A 17,290-nucleotide genomic window follows, 5' to 3' on the forward strand; every position below is an offset into this window, starting at 1 on the left:
TCTCTCTCTGGCAATAACCCCTTCCATCCCCACAGGAGTAATTATAATTTAAATTTCAGAGTCAGGGCCAGGCTACAGACTTAATTCATTATTACCAACTCTGTCAGACTCTGCCTGTTTCCAGCGATATCATTGTCCAAAAGCTCTCTAAAGGAGATGAGAGGGGAGAGTGTGTGAAAGAAAGAGAGGGGGGAAAAAAGAGTGTGCGAAAAAAGAGAGACATACAGAGAGAGAGAGAGTAAGAGGGAGAGAGGGGACAACTCTCAATTTTAAGGCACGATTTCTCTGAAGATAGAGCTGCTTGTTGTGATTATTGGGAAGCGGCCAAGAAGAGAGACAGAGGGAGAAAAAAAGAGTCAGAGAGAGGGCATGAAGGAGGCAACAGGGGAAAAGATGAGGGCAAGCTACTGGCTGAATAGTCAGTGTTCAACAGTGGAGCACACCATGGTGCTGATAACCCAGCTGCAAAGCTGTACAATACTTTTTCTGGTACTGACCAAAATGTGTCTGTAGCACCGAGTATCAGACACTGCAACAAAAACTGGCTTCAAATGTCTGATACAATTCGCTATCTAGTTTACTTACTATTTAATCTGATATTTATGGATATACATTATAATTTACCCAATTAAATTTTGTTTTTAATCTTTTTTTTTTTTTTAAACTTACTTATTTACTAGACAGTTCTTCATTCAGCATTAAATCTTGCCAACTTTGGGCTGTATTTGTTTACGGCAAACTTCTGTGGTTGTACAAAAACCCAGATGTGGCATCAGCACCAGCATTGTACAATTTCAGACAACACCACACAAAAGACACATGAAAATGACAGAGATTGAACAAAGAGGAAAAATGAGATGTTTCTTTAATATTTAGATGCAGAGATATTTTCACACACCCCCAAACCAATTCTCCACTCTTCATCCCTTCCTCCTCCCACCATACAGTCTGCCTGAGGGCACATTTAGGGTTGAGCTTCAATCCATGATTGGTGGAGAGTACGTACCCATCCTCCACAAGGATTCAAATCCCCATCAGAATGATAGACAGCAATAGATGGACTGGACAGAGAGACAGGTAGAGAGAAAAGGAGATGAAGGGAGGCCAAGACCAACCCCCACCCTCTCATTTACCCCCCCCCCCCCCCTCCCTTCCCGCATCAAGGCGCAGGTGGAATGATGGGCATGAGAAGGAGATGAAAAGGAGGGATGAACAGAAAAGAGAAAAAATGGAAGGACAGAGTTGGCTTTCATAAGACCAACCCCCGCCCTGTCTGTGACTGACATCTTGTCACTGTGACGTCTTCTTCCCGTCTCTGTCACACTGCACAGACACACAAATGAATCAACGCTGGTATAGCCTTATGACTCACTGTCATCTTTGCATTGTGTCACCTTTCATCAGCGCTGCAAATAACAATTTCACACACACACGCACACACACATACACAAAGATATACAGAGCATCTGCCCAGCAGCTGTTCAGTTCAGGGGACATTTGATCAAATGACTGCGAATGCTCAAACACAAACCAAATGCTAACAACTTCCTCCGATTCCCACTGGCACTTCATCAGCTCAGGATCACTGTCTGTCAAGAGTCTCTCTCAAAGTTTGCTCTTTGCCCGTCCCACACTTTACTGCAGCCCCTTATCACACTTCCTGTCCAGGTTGTGTCCTTTCTCTTCACCTTAGAGCAGTGCACCGAAGTGGGTGGGTGAGGTCCTGGTACGTGTGTGTGTGCACAATACAGTACATGGGAGTGGATGGTAAAGTGCCACCACTTCAGTGGAGGTCACCACGTCCTCCTTCTCTCATCCACTCATCTTGCGGCCACCTCAGGCCCATTAAGAGCCATTAGTGTGTGTGCTCCTTTGCCATCATAATGCATAAATCTCTTCTTCTCCTTTTCCCTCTCTGCCCATGTCCCTCTCTACTTCTGGGAAACAGTAATTAGGGATGAAGGAAAGGTTACGGCGAGCAATAGTACATCTAAGGCAATTGTCACTGAGTGAGTGCATTGCACCGTGTTGCATACAGCTCTGCCATCAGCTGCATTCAAAATAGTTTGCAGCAGAAATTCATGAGTAGTCATTCACACGTATACAGTTTGTACATGCAAATCGTACATACAGGCCTGGCAGACACACACAAATACACACGCGCTAACATACCAAGAGAACGTCATCATAATGCAGAACAGGTAGAATAAGAGACACATTAATGATCTCTCAGGTGTCTATTATCTGTTTTCTTCAATGGCCACAGATTGAGATGGGGAAAAGAAAACACCTGCCAAATACAGCACAGTGACCTCACTGTGACCATGTGTGTGCGACGCGAAGTGCGAAATGTGAAGTGACAAGGACATTTTCTAGGATTTAAAATCGGTAACATCTTCTTAGAAATTCAGGTTATTAAACTGAATGTGCATGCATGTAAGTGTGATTTTTTTTTTTTTACCCTTTGCAATCCACTGCTACACACTGCCTTAAAGTACTTGTGTGTGTGTGTGTGTTTTCATGATGAGCAAGGTGGACCGTAACGTCAAAGGCTTGGACAGAGTATTTCAATTATCTTCCCTTCCTTAGCGTTGTTTGTGAAGGTATCTGCTCTTTAAAGCTGTGATGATGACAGCGTGGTACTTGTATTGCTCTGCCAACCCCCATCTTTATGTTAGAAAGCTGACACAGGTACGTACTGTGTTCGCATCCGTCTGTGTGTGTGTGTGTGTGTTTGTGATTAGCAGTAGTTGATGCTTTGTGCTGGACAGCTGATTTCAAGCAGATAATACTAGTCAGTAAAATTGTGCCCAAGCATAATAACACACACACACACAGGGCAGATTAGAGGGCTTTGAGCAGTACTGTTATGTATTAGTGGTGGTACTTGGTCTTATCAGTGCTTTTTGATAAGGTACATCTTTATTGAATTCTCCAGCTGAAAGGCAGCCAGTCTGGGGAAAAGGAATATGTTAATAGGTAGAGACCATTCAAGTCTTCAAGCCGACCTCACTGTGCCCCTCTATCTACAAGCCCACCCCCCCCCCCCCCCACCTTGCTGCACCCTCTATCTCTCCATCCCTTCATCTAACGGGAGGGCCACAGTGGCGACAGAAAAGGAGCCAAGGCTGACGGGTGAGCGGGACGGAGATGCTGAGTATGGGAGAGAGAAGGAGGCAGGAAAAGAGGCAGGCGAAGGAAGGGAAATGTCTCGGCTTCAGCCGAGCAGAAAAACGGGGTCTGCAGGAGTTGTGAGAGAGGTGAAATAGCTTTTTCTTTTCATTTTACACGCCTTCCCTTTCCAGTGCAACCCTCACCCTTTACCTCTCGCCCCCTATTACACACACACACACTCTCACACACATACACTCGTGCTCCCCGCCCTCATTTTGTGACTGTGAGGAGAGGAACAGCGTGTGTGTGTGTGTCTCGGTCCTAGAGCTCCCCCCTCTGATCTTGGGTGGTTCCTGCAGCGCGGAGCACAGTGATCGACCTCCTGCAGCTAGCCAATAAGGCACCAGCACGGTTATGTAGGTCGTGGCACCTGTGTTCAGCCTGTGGAGCCTCGCCGTTGGTGCTTACGCACACACTGAAAGGCGCAAATCAGAACACAACACCTATAGGATCTCAAACACAAAAAAACAGCTATTTACTGTACGTGAATACACTGTCAACCCGTAAAAGGTCACGTAACTAAGTGGTACTCATGGGAAAATGTGCTCCAACAAGCCTCCTAGACAATTAAATGTAATGGGTGCAACAACGACACCAATTTTTCATCTCTTTTTGTTATTAAGTCGCAAATAAAACTCAAAACATTATGTGAACAAATCTTACGTTTTCTATTAAAATGAGTCAAGAAAATATGGCCGCAGCATTGAACGATAACAGAGCATAACATAACATTTTGTCAATGTGAAGAGAAATATCCCATGTCAAGGCTGTCACTGAATGAAATCTATTGAAAGCATGTGTGAGCATATGTGTGAGTTGCGTGTGAGTGTCTTTGTAGCAAGCAGTGAGGATGACAGGGTGTGAAGGGTTAACTAGGCTAAGACAAAGACATAGGCTGAAACCATTGTGCTGAGTGGAGGGCCTCTGGAGCAGATGGGGCCCCAGGGTCTCTTTCTTTCTGTCTCTCGCTCTAAGCTCAAATCAATGACAACTGGCTAACAAGCCAAGACATTTTAAAGTGAAAGAAATAAGCCCACGTGCATTAATCATAAATTCACAACACACACACAAATCACTGAAGGACAGTGATGTAAATACCACACACACAACTTGTGAATCACAGCTACGGAAACAAACCAGCAATGTGACCCTGCATCTTTGCCAAACAGTTATTCCAAAGAACTCTGCCTGAAAGAGACATCTGATTTCTCCTCTCTTTCCTTGACCTGTGTCAAGGAAGGTGTTTTCTTCTTTCCTTTCTCCTTTGTGCATCTCCCACTCGTCTTCTCTCCGCTTCTAACTTCGCAATCCTTCATGCAGCTTGGTGGATTTCATTTCAAATCTTAGCACATAAGCTTGTTGAAAAAAAAGAGACTGTTCTTGATGAATAAGAGAGATTCTTCATAAAACGGGAATAAATTGTGATTTAACAACAATCAGAAGTCTGATGATAAATGTGTGAGGGAGTTGTTGGTTGACACGTCAGCCTGACTCATGCCACAAAAGAAACAATACTTTTCTTTGTCTCCACAACTTGGACGTGTCGACACTTGTCACACAGCAATCAATCCAAGGGAAGAAGCCACAGTATCAGATACATGGTCAATCACTTATACAAAGGGTGACTGCAAGAAATTTGTTCTGGCTGTGTGAGAAGCACAATATATGAGGTATGTGGACATGGACTCTCAGTACCTTATGAACAATTAAGGGAACTCTGGCAAGCTGGCTATTGTCAAAAGTACTGCCACAACATAATCGTCTCTTAAACTCACACATACAACGCCACTCTAACAATAAAACTAACTCACATATCTCTGCATGATCTGGTGTCTCTCGTGCGGGTCGTCCAGCATGTTGATTGACAGGTCTGAGATGGAAACGGCAGCGGAAGCAGTAAGTGTAACCAGGAGCACAAGCACACCTTCGCCTTCCTCCAGCGGCAGGTCCAGCTTGTGCGTGTGTTCTTTACTGAGAAGCGACAGGTCGATGGTACACCTAAAGTGCACACACACAAACAAATAGAAGTGGAAACAGAATTCCAGAGATAGAAAATTGTACATTTTGTGGGGAAGCTGACCATGCTGACACACAGGCTGACAGTAAAAGAGGAAGCTAAGCAGAGCTACAGAGCATGTTAAAGACTAAACTCAGAAAAATGCTAGTGCAGCCATTTTGGAGGCTGAGGTTTGCAGGAAAATTGTCTGTAAAGTAATAATTACCACAAAATGTCTGTTAAAGTTAAAGAAATCGCACAAGTAGAGATCTCTAACTTCCTAGCTTCCAGCAAGTGTTTACTGTTTTTGAGCTTCCATTTTACTGATAAGTCTTCATACATTGCATGTTGTGCTGGAGCATCGCAATAGCAACAACCTAAAACAGTAATAGTATACACATAATACACATTGTGTGTAGGATATAAGCAACTTGGCCAGAGCTGACACAATTAAAACCTTCTAGAAGCACTTGAGAACATCTGAATTGATTTTCTGGTATGCCCTTTATACATCTCTGGTTAATATCAAGGCAGCCTAATAGTAATTATTGGACTTGGATCAAAGAGTTCAAAGCAAATGCTTCCTCAAGTACCTTCCGGTCTGATAGAAACTAGTAAAAATTCCCCTTATCCACAGGGAATGGCTCAGTTTTTACCCACGGTTTTAAAATAGGCACAGAAATGCTGTGCTCTGCACTAATTTATGCAGGATATTGAACAGGAGGTTTAAAAAAAAAAAAAGATTAAATCTGGAAAAAATTCCAGATATAGCCATTTTGACCTAAAATGATTGGAAAAATAGTCAATGTTCAGCCTTTTTCTGTAGGACTTACCCTGTATGAATAGGTCCCTAAAAGTCAGAGGTATGGGTAATTTTGCTGGGCTACACCTGTTTTACCTATACAGCCTGACAAAAGGTTGAGACAGCTACATATCCAGAAAGACTGATGAAGACCACTGTACCTTCCCATGAAGTCATCCTTCTTGCCAGCATCTTTGTCCCAGACTGTAATGTCCACATAGCCTCCCTGCTCATCATATAGGTGGAAATCAAACTGCTCTCTCCACTGCGGGTTCAGCGTTTTGGGAATTGTCTGAGTAAACAACAGAAGAGAACACAGTTTGTCCATGAGTCTCAATTCTTTATATGAGAGATGTATGTGTCTACATATGAGATGATGCAGCTAATTAAATATGGAATGCTATGCACAGATTATAAGAATTAAAAGCCATTAACTGTTGCAATGTAACAAGACCTGAATAAAAAATCTGAACAGAAATATGATACATGACATGACTTCCTGCTATACAGTAAGAAATGTTAAGAATGAAGAGATAAGAAAAGTAGATAAGAAAACGAAGCAAGAGTAATTAGAAGTGTTTATTTATTGTAGGTTTATTATAGGAACAAGAACGGCAAGGGAGCAAATACTATTCCTACTGCAAACATCATCCATCTCTGAAGAATGTGGAAGGTTTAAGTTTTCTACTGAGCAATGTTCAAATAAGCATAACTTAATTTGACTTTAATAACCGTATAACTAAAAAGGTCTGTCTCAAAGGTTCCATCGTGTACTGAATATGGAAATTAATAAAATCTTAGCAAGAACATTCCTTTCTTACTACTTCTTGCTACTTAATAAAGAACATGTTCTCAAACAGGAGTGTGTTTACCTTGCTTTTGTACTTCTGGTGCCCCATCCTGAATTTGACATAAGGGTCGCTGAGGCCATTGGCATCCATGGGCTGCAGGCCGCGACCTTCTATCAGGCTGATGCTGACTATACCTCGCCACAGCTGGGCTTTTCTGTGCACATCTGACAGACGCATACTCTGATACTGAAGCAGGCGCGCGCACACACACAACGCACACACATACATTCAAAGACACACACATACATACACACACATTCAAAGAAATATTTACACAAACGTGCATTTATACAGACACAAGCATGTACACAGACACCCACAAAATAAGCCCACATACACAGACATATGCATTAATTAACCCCAAATAGAATTATGGCTTGTGTGTACTTTGTCAGCAGGTAAATCACAAATACCAAACACATCAAGACAACACAGAGAGGAGCAGGCAAAACACACGAGATAACGCTTTAACACAAAATGAAATTGAACAAATGTACCCTTGAGGCCAGAAAATCTTTATAGTTTACAAAACAGGGTATCCCACTGTTCAGTCAGCAATAGTCTAAAGTCCTGAACTATCTCTTGGGAATGGGGAGAAACATGACTGTTGGTGGCAGCATTTTATCCACATTTGTGGAAAAATGAAGAGCATGTACTGTGACCTGTATCCTTTCTGAGTGTTTACTGAGAATCTGCTGTAGACAAAAGAGAAAAAAAATAAATAAAAAATCTGTCTGCCCAAGAATGTACATGTCACTGCACCACCTTGGTGCTTTTACTGTACAAATTTTTAAATATAATAAATAATAAACAAAGGAGGGAAGTGATTTATAGGCTGTCTTATCCTAAACGGGGCAGACCACTGAGATGCTGTTAGAGTGTACCTCTGCAAATTTCATCTGGCTGTGCTGTAAGCTGACAGCTCTGCAAATTCAGATTGATGATTATCCATAAGTCTTAAGTCTGTGTTTTTTTTTTCCTCCAACAGTTTTCTCAGCACTTACAGGCCTATTTAACCTCTCTTTGAATCATGTCAGTACCCTTCACTAAAACAAAGAGCAGCGTATTTATTTGTCAAACAAATACACCCCTCTCACTCGCTCTCTCTGCCTTCCTCTCTCCTCCTTCCTCGTTAGGGAGAATTTATTAGCATAGCTTTTGTTTTGCGAGTGAATTTCATTAAACTCTAAACAAACCCTGCCTTGCAAGTGTAGGCCTTTGATCTGGAGACGGAGCCTCTTAATTTCCATTCTCCAGACATTAAACAATGCGAATGGCTCCCTGCAATACAGCCAACCTCCCATACAGCAACTCCCACATCCTTCATTTCTCCTATTCACTTGCTCCTAACACACTGTATGTTAATGATGAGGGGTCGCTGCTATGTCCTGCTCGAGCACAATCTTAATTGTTTCCTTGTTTTGTTGCTACATATTTCTTGTTACAGAAAAACATGGGCTATTTGGATTGGGAATCTACATCCTCTCTGCCAGAGCACAGCAGGAAAGAGATTATGCACAGAGATGTTCGGAGGCTGAAAGTCTTATAAGAGATACTAACGTTCAGTTTAAGAACTAATACAGCCTTGCACATGGTTCAACCCTTTGGAAGAGGAAAAACATTTGAAGTGCCAAAATAAGCATTTTTCCTAGTGGTAAAAGTTAGAGACCTGAATTCAGTATGCCTCTGACTCATAATTATTATCTCAAACTACTTCTTAAATAGTTTGCATCTCCTACTGTGGGTTCTGCACTCACATATGCTTCATTAAAAAGAAGTGATTGTGTAAAAATAACCGTATACTGTATGCTGTCGAGCACGGAGGCAGGGAGGCACTCAGGAGCAGCGCCTTTTTTGGTGGGGTAGCACAGTAGCTAGTTAGTTAGTGTTTGAGCTAATTCCCGAGTCACAGGCGGGGTGGCCCAGTTTGGAGGCTTCAAAGGCTCGGTTTGGGGAAGCGCGATACAGCAGGACGTCTGCCCAGCTCCAACCAAGCACACTTCAAATGTGTTTCTGTGTCTCTTTGTGAATATCAAACTTTTCACTGTTAGTTAAGGAATCATTCAGTGCCTCTAAGTGTAAATTAAGATCTCAACTAAAAGTAACGTTGTTTCCAGATTCAGCCCGTTTCCTTCTCAATGACAACAGGAAAGAGACACCTAAATACCTCATTAGAAGGGAAACGAGCAAATAAGGCTGCAACTGTGTGCACGCAATTGTCCCTGTTACTTATATTGCTGTATTTGGGCTAAAAAGAAAAACATGGTAGGTGCTTCATGCATGAGCAAATAAGAAGCACATCCTCGACCAGCATGCGTTCTGTTCAAGCTGGCAGCCAACAAGAATCACAAAAAACAAAACTAAAAGGTAGCAGTCTCTCATGTATGACAAGATGGGAACTCAAAATAATGTGAACATCAAAGATTTCCACTTGACACAAAGGGGTCCAAGAGTGTCCTATAATCAGTCAACAATCAACAAACGTTCTTGTTTCACAGATGATTTGCTGAACAGGACTCCATTAAAACCCCTAAAAACAAATCAATCGCTGTATTTTCTCACACAGCAGCTGCAATACACAATGCAGATCAAAGGTGGAAGAGACGTGAGTATATTATACTTGGAACTCCAATTGAGAAAATTGCACAATTAAAAAGCTGAAAAGACAGAGTCTTTTAATCGTCTGACAAATACATAGAGAAGCTATATTACACTACAGTTCCTCTTATTAATGAAAGACTTGTGACTGTGTTGACGTCGTGAAAAATTGTAGCTTAGTATAGCTTTTAAATGAATAATTATCACAGATTTTGTCACACCGAAATACTGAATGTTTACTGAACATTACTTATAACAATGGCAGTATTTGGATTGCATTACTTCCACCTTTGGTATTTATGTGACTTATGACTTTGCCTTCACGTATGTAAATACAGTTCATCTTTAGGCTTAGTCGCACTTGCATTCCAAAATAAGAGTTTACATCCCCTCGGGTAATGTAAAAAGCAGGTGGTATATTGCAGCTTGTGGAAAATAAGCTGGTGACAATGAGAACCAAAGAACTGACCAAGAAAGAAAAACTGCTAATACCACTGTGGAAGGAGGAAAAAGGAGGGAGGAAGAGAGAGGGCCGGGGAGACTCCATCCATGTACCAGGACACCAGTGAAGAGTGCAGGATAGGTGAGGTGCGGTCGGTAGTGGGGTTACAGTACAGTTGGAAGTTTGTGGGTGGGGGAGTTACATGCTGTTTTAGTTTACCTTACTAGATCGTTTCCAGTTCCTTCTCAAAAGCATGGTCTGTAAATGAGACAAAGCGGTTACAGAGCGCCCCCCACTGTCTCCCCCTTAAAGCTGCAGGGTCAGAGGTTAAAGGGAATGGGTTGTATGAAGTTCATATGTTAGCCCTGGTCTGGTGCGGGAAGAGGGGGGGGACTGGTTAGATAGGGGTAGTGGGGACAGTTGTCATTCATGCAAGTTAAGTAAGCAGGAAGTGTATAAGAAGCGCTCTTACTGTTTCTTGACCCAGACAAATACAGAAACTGAAATATCTGCTTACTTGTTTGATTTTTTTTAACTTCATTGTCTGGATCAAGTAATGAGGAATCACCTTGAAAAACAGCTGTACTTCACTGAACAAAAGAGTAAGTACTTTTTTTTTTGGACAGGCAAGGCATAAGACTGAGGATTATGGACATGTCTTCAAAAATGCAGAGATTTTGTTGAAGGTCTTCCCGCATGTCTCAAACTCTGGCTTCAATTAATTTTTGTGAGGAAAAAAAAAAGGGTCTTATTTCTATGATGCCAATCGTCAGTGCAAAAGCTTCAAATATAAAAATAATCATTACATGTGAGGACTATTTACATGTGCACAAAGAAACTCACACATTTCCCTCATGTCATCCCAACACTCATGAACTTGAAAACACAGTATATAAAACAGTTCACCACAGAAACAGTTGATTCTGCACAATAACTAAAATCACCAGATTATTTACAGTTTAATCGAGGATTCATTCAAAAATAGACTGAAGTTCTGTTTTCCCTTCCCCTTCCATACCAGTAGATGGCAACAGAGACAGTCATTCACAATGTACTAGTATAACCTTGTACTAATTTTCTTCACAGTTTGAGAAATCCAAAATGATGCTTAACCTAAATAGAGTTTATTTGTTCTGTCAAATGTGGACTCTCTGAACTACAGTACTAAATAAGCAGCAAAATTAAGACATCAGATCAAAAGGAATAAAATATTTCCCCCATGACTCTGCCGTGTTCCGGATAGAGCATGCAGGGGTCCAATTAACCAAACAAATAATTGAACAGAAATAAATGCAACTCTGAAACATCGAGCATGTCCGCAGAGGCACGAGCCAACATAATTAAGAAAGAGAATCAAGTGCTCTTTGAACACGGAACTTTTCCACGGAACATATTAATTACACTTGTGTTTATGCATATGTGTTTGCTGAGTTGAAGAGTTTCCAGCAAGTGAAGCTGAATGAAGCCGGCACATTCCAGTTCAACATAGCGTGCCTGAGTGTCTGATGTATGGAGACACGGTTCACTGAACTGGAATAACACTGCTGCAGAACTTTAATTATGAACATGATGAGACATTATATTGATTTGCGTGGTTTCTAACAGATACGCCTAACTAAGCTCTACAGCATTTCTATATTTGGCTTCAGTGTATCAGACATATTATAACTTATTTGGTGTGACATGTCAAATATGACGTACAGAGGGGTGAGTAAGATAGAAAAGAATAATTCCCCTGAATGAGGAGGAAATGTAGCGAGTGAAGGAAGAAACAGAGGTGAATGATTAATTTGACTGAAAGCTCATATAGTTTTCTTACAGCATCCCTCACGTCTCCCTCCTTCGGTGACAGAGTGACAGCAAGTTCCAGGCTGCCCAGGTTGTGTTCAGGGTACTGTGGGTCCTTTAGGTCCAGCGTCACATCCTGTGTCCTACAGGGAAGCAGAGTAAATCATGTTCACATAAAAATTCAAACTGCTACATGAGTACTGTATGCTGTGTTCCACATACTGCATGTGTATATAAATGAATGCATGCATTACACACACACACACACACACACACACACACACCATCCATTTTAACATAAACCAGAAACACATATTTAATCAGTTAAAGTCTTCTATCTGCCATTCTTGTTTTCTTCAGTGGGTTACGACGACATCAAGCGGTCAACCTGGCTAACAATCTTGAATTATGCATTAGGAAGGTAATTAGTCAGGGAATAGCAAGGCAGGTAATTAATATTTGCAATTGCAAGAGCATCTGTATTTCCAGTGAAACCTATTCTTGTCAATTCAAGTTTAAAGTCTTAATCTCTAATCAAAATGTAAACCAAATGGGAGTCCTCTACCAAAACCCAAAACATTTTGTAACCTGCTAACAAGTTGACTGACAGGTCTTTAAATACAGCTTAATGGTGATGCTGTACTGTGGAGACAGGTGTGACAATGTGAGACTAATCTAGTTCAGATACAGACACAGATACACACAGAGTAATGTCTTGCAGTGGAAATTTGAATGAAACCTAATCATTCCACACAATTTTGATAAAATGAAAATGAACACACTGATTATTCATGATAATATTAAAGTCTCTGCACACCCATGTACATACATGTATGTTTTAACTTAAGTCATCACATACAACATCCCATAATAGGCCTTTAAATGAAAGACATTTGGACATGTCACACGAGGAAAAGCACAGGTGTAAACAATAAAATTAACAAGGGTTTGAAGTGAGTTACCAAAGACTGCCACTAGAGGGAGACAACAGACTATATTTGATCAAAACAGCTGCATTAAAAGAGAAGACAGATGCTTGGAGTCGGGTGTGTGTCAAGAAAGAAGCTGTGAAGAGAAAGGAATCCCAAAACCCTTAACCTCACCATCTCACATCTTCTTGTCTGAACGTAATCAGCTACCAATAGTTTGTTAAACACAATCAGTGGAGACAAAGAGTACAAGAGACAGTTTAGTTCATACAGGGATTGATGATGTGTTATTGGTGCTACTGGAAAGAAAAGAAGTGATAGAAAAAAAGAGAGACATCAAAAGAGACCTCTGATGTTCCAGTGACTCCAGGTGGAGGTAAGCTGAGCCCATGAAATCATCCTGAAGTCCAAAGTCATAGTCAAAAACCTGGAAAGAGACAATAAACAGAACAGCAACTGTCAGAGACAGAGGACGCTGAATGGCTCACAGCACATGTTGTTTGCCCCTGACATTATTTTCACATTGAATAGTGGGAATAATTGAAACGGAAAAGTTAACATAGAAAGTTGATGTCAGACTTGACAGTCATCTAAAAAAACACAACAGCAATTTATATTAAAACAGGACGACAGCTGAAGCTCAGCACTTATCTGCTGTACCTTGACATAGAGCGGGTCCCTCAGGGTTTCCACATGTAAGCTTACTCTCTCGTCCCACACCGGGTTGAGGTTCTTATGGATGGTCTTACTTCTGAACACCTCCTTCCCTGCAATCTTAAACTTCACATATGGGTCACTGGTCCCTACAGGAAAAGAAAGCAAACACAGAGAAATACCAGTAAATAATTTTATTTAAGACGAGTACCACAAAAATGATGGTATATGTTACCTATATAACCATCTATAAGAAAAAATGTTGAGAGCATACTGAAAGCATAACCACGTTACATTCTTCATATTGTGTCAAAGATCAAATGGTTCGATCTACAATTAGGATTGTGATGGAACAGTTTGACATTTTTTAAGATAATTTAAGATGTTGAATGATTACATTTCCAAGTACACAAATAATATGTTTGCAGGATTTATGCATATATTTTGTGCAATGCAGTTATTTTATTACTGTCTCTCTAGTACTGCCTCAAGGTAAGTCACATGACTCGCGTTCTACTGTGGGTCATGTGATTACCAGCATTTAATGTTGAATCTGGGGCTTGAATGTTCATGTCCCATACCGTTCCTCCATTTGACCACTAGGTGGTGCCACTGACTTGCATTTGTACACATGATTTTAGTGGAATCAATGAACACTGTAAAACTAGTCTTTCTTATACATATGTATCAATAAACATTCATTGGGCTTCCATGATTACAAACATTTCATCCCTAAAACATTCACAAACAAATACTTAATCATTTACACATCATTAATGTAAACACACAAATATGCACTTAGGCCAATGATACACACACATAAGGTACAGTGTACAGTGTGAGACATGAAACACAGCCAGGATAGAGGGTAAACAATTTATTATCTCTATGCATTCACCATTCATCATGAGGACCACAAGGAAATAAAAGAAGATATGTGATTCTAGATCTACATTTTATTACCATAAGAAACGGGCATTGATCCTCCTGTCCATTCAACCTCTGCCTTATTCTAACATCCTACTCCCCAAGGTCCAGAAATTTATGAATAAAGTCAATTGGTTTGACAATCAAAGAAAAACTAATATAAAAGCAAGAAAATAATAAAAGCAAAGAAGTTAAAGGGTTAAAGAAATGAACTGAAATGTGGTGTCGATGGTACTGAGTCCAACAGATAAATTTCAGTATGTATCACAAATAGATTTTCAACAGAGAAGTTCATTATATTTACTGGATCACAATAAAAAAATGCAAGTAACGAAAAGCTTGAAGGCAACTGGGAAATAATCACAATGCAGAGCTCGCATTCAAAGCCATGTTTGTGTAGGATAATCAGGTTTACTGGCTCAGCAGTCTGTTCTCATTCATATTCAGATAACGTGAAGTGGCTAAAGGGACCTGCACAGGACTAATCACTGACATTTTACAAACACATATAGTTACTGTACACACACACAGTACACACAAACTACACAGGGGAGCTTATTTATATGAGCACTGTGTTTCTCCTTTCATAGTGTAGCATTTATAAGCCACAGTGTTTCAGAGGAGAGCGCTATAGACACTGTATGTGATATTAGTAGGTGAGACACTCACTTTTAAGTAAGATATACAGTAATAGAGGGTCGGCCAAATTTTTAGTGTTATAGAATTTGCACATTTTGCAACTTTGAGGCTACCAGAAAACTTAATAAAGTAAAACTGGAGCATATTTTATTCAAAATGCTATTAAACGCCAGTCATATGAAGATGTATGTTCTCTGAAAACACAGTTTACTAGGACACTCTGAGCTCAAGGAAACACACACACAAAAAGTTAATACACTTGAAAAAAATCTATGAAATGTTATATTGATGTAATGTCACTTACAGTATATAGCGCTATATACAATGAAAGCAACATTAAAGCAAGTTGTATATGCTATTTGCACATTTGTGATACATATGTGAATCATGATATGAATGTGAGGTCATGATATGATTATGGTTCAAAAAGCACAGGTACAACTTTACGTTTTCTTTTTCAGTCTTCCCTCCCTCCATCTTTGGGATCCAAGGATCTCAGGGCCTATCATCTCATCCTCCTAACCATCTAGTGTATATACATCTAACTGTGAACCTCCAGTGAAACAGTACCCTGGACAGATCTGTTTGTTTGTGCTGCATGTGTCTCAAATCAGTGTCAGGTTATCATCCACTGTGACCAAAGTGATTACAGAGCAAATCACAGGAGAGTTCTCGCTCTCACACACAGTACATATATACAGTGCCTGTGGCTCATTCTTTTTACCAGTATATCCTAAGAAAAACATACGTTTAGGCAAATATGCAGACTACACAGTACATGTAGCATATGCCTGTATGTTGACAAGCAGTGAAGATCAGAAGCCACCATAGTCCTGAGATGTATCGTTTATCTAGTACGGTAATCTGCTCTGTTTTCTGTTTGGCAGCCATGAGGGCGGATGTGTTGTAGACACATCTACGACACATCCAACAGAAGACTGACAGCGAGGATAGTAGATGATAAAAAGGCTGAGCTCTTTTTTTTTAAGCATGTGTCATCAGTTCAACAGAGAGTCTTCCTCCTACCATTAGCTAGAGAATATATGATTCTCACATAATGACTTTACTGATGCTTATTAGAGGCAGTAAAGAGACCACTGGCGAGACTGACATCTTGGCTTATTTTGACTTTACACAAAATATGATATAGTATTCAAACGCACAGTATTAACAGCATTAAACACAAAACCATAAAAAATGCTTTGTCTAAGTAAAAACTGCTGACGTGATTCTCAGCTGCCAGCAAGCTTTGATGTGAGAGAGGCAAAATATGAACCAACACCAGCCTGCTGGGAAAAGACGTCCATTTCTTCACATTTAGACAACCTCAGTCACCCTCTTGCACAACAGCAAAGCTACCAGAAGCACACACACTTACTGTACACTCTGTCACCCTTGACATATGTCTGCGGGATAGCTGCAGCAAGAGGACACGGATGACAGGATGAGAAAAAGAGGAGGAGAAAAGAGATACAAGTAGAAATGTCTTGGATGGAATTACTGTGTGGTGCAACAAACAGTAAATGCATAAGACAATGCACAGTTCTGTACACACAAGCACAAAATCAATCAAAAGCAACCTATTTCCTTGTAAAAGAAATTAAACATGCTGTATCATGAACATGAGATGATACTTTATGAACTATATAAAAGACAGGACTTAAGTGAAATGATTCCCATCTGCATTTTGAAGGCAAAAGCCACTAATCTCTAAAACTGCAGCAACTCTCTGTCTACCTCTCCCTTCTCTCTCTCTCTCTCGCTCTCGCTCTCGCTCTCGCTCTGTCTCTCTGTGTCCCACAGGGTCGATATTCCCCAGACACACATCACTGGCTCAGAGTGTCTGCATCCCACAGAGCCAGCTTTATGGTGCCATAAACACACACAGGCTGAAACGCATGAAATGGAAAAGGCTGGTGTTATAAGTGGGTGGTGTCTGAATATGAGTGAGCGTGGGTACAGCACAGCACAGAGGAGTGATCGCAGAGGTGCCTTCTTGGAAATCAACCTCCAGATATAACATTCATATCATATATATTTTTTTAAAGATTTTCCAGACTTTTTTCCATAAAAAAGACAGTGAACGTATGTCCCATATAAGGGCTGGTGGGTGGATAGGTCAATAGGCAATAGGTATTAAAAGATCAATAAGCTTTAGTGCTTGAAACCAGCTGGGGTTCGAGACAGTGGGTTTGATGGATTGGCGGACCCTGGATGTTTGTCCACCTCGTGGGCAGAAGGCTGTGAAATGGAAGTGCTGAGTAAAGGGAGAATGGCCATAAGGAGGCAATGTGTCACACACTGATAAACTAGCAAAGGTAAGTCAGTGCCACAGGTACTGCAGCACAGTCACGGGAAGGAAAAAGCGATTTTCTGTCTTTCTACTCTTGAGTGGCATTAGTGCTGATGCTTGTGGGCTAAAATTATATTCACAAAAGAATCTCCGAAAAGGTTTAACTATGAATTTAAAAGTAAATGCCTGCAATGTTA

General features: G+C 40.7%; 1 protein-coding gene across 5 annotated transcripts in view; it reads right to left on the bottom strand.

Annotated features, from left to right (window-relative positions):
• Positions 1-17,290, bottom strand: part of mctp1a (multiple C2 domains, transmembrane 1a) — a 132,880-nt gene that overhangs the window by 57,849 nt on the left and 57,741 nt on the right. For all 5 annotated transcript variants that reach the window (XM_041042480.1, XM_041042479.1, XM_041042483.1 and 2 more), the window contains exons 3-8: positions 13,241-13,383; positions 12,928-13,007; positions 11,683-11,794; positions 6,845-7,009; positions 6,134-6,264; positions 4,986-5,172 (exon numbers count right to left, since the gene is read on the bottom strand). In XM_041042480.1, coding sequence (XP_040898414.1) covers positions 4,986-5,172; positions 6,134-6,264; positions 6,845-7,009; positions 11,683-11,794; positions 12,928-13,007; positions 13,241-13,383 — 818 coding nt within the window. The remainder of the gene's footprint in view (positions 1-4,985; positions 5,173-6,133; positions 6,265-6,844; positions 7,010-11,682; positions 11,795-12,927; positions 13,008-13,240; positions 13,384-17,290) is intronic.

Source organism: Toxotes jaculatrix, chromosome 7, assembly GCF_017976425.1.
Source record: "Toxotes jaculatrix isolate fToxJac2 chromosome 7, fToxJac2.pri, whole genome shotgun sequence".
In the NCBI taxonomy this organism is placed as follows: domain Eukaryota; kingdom Metazoa; phylum Chordata; class Actinopteri; family Toxotidae; genus Toxotes; species Toxotes jaculatrix.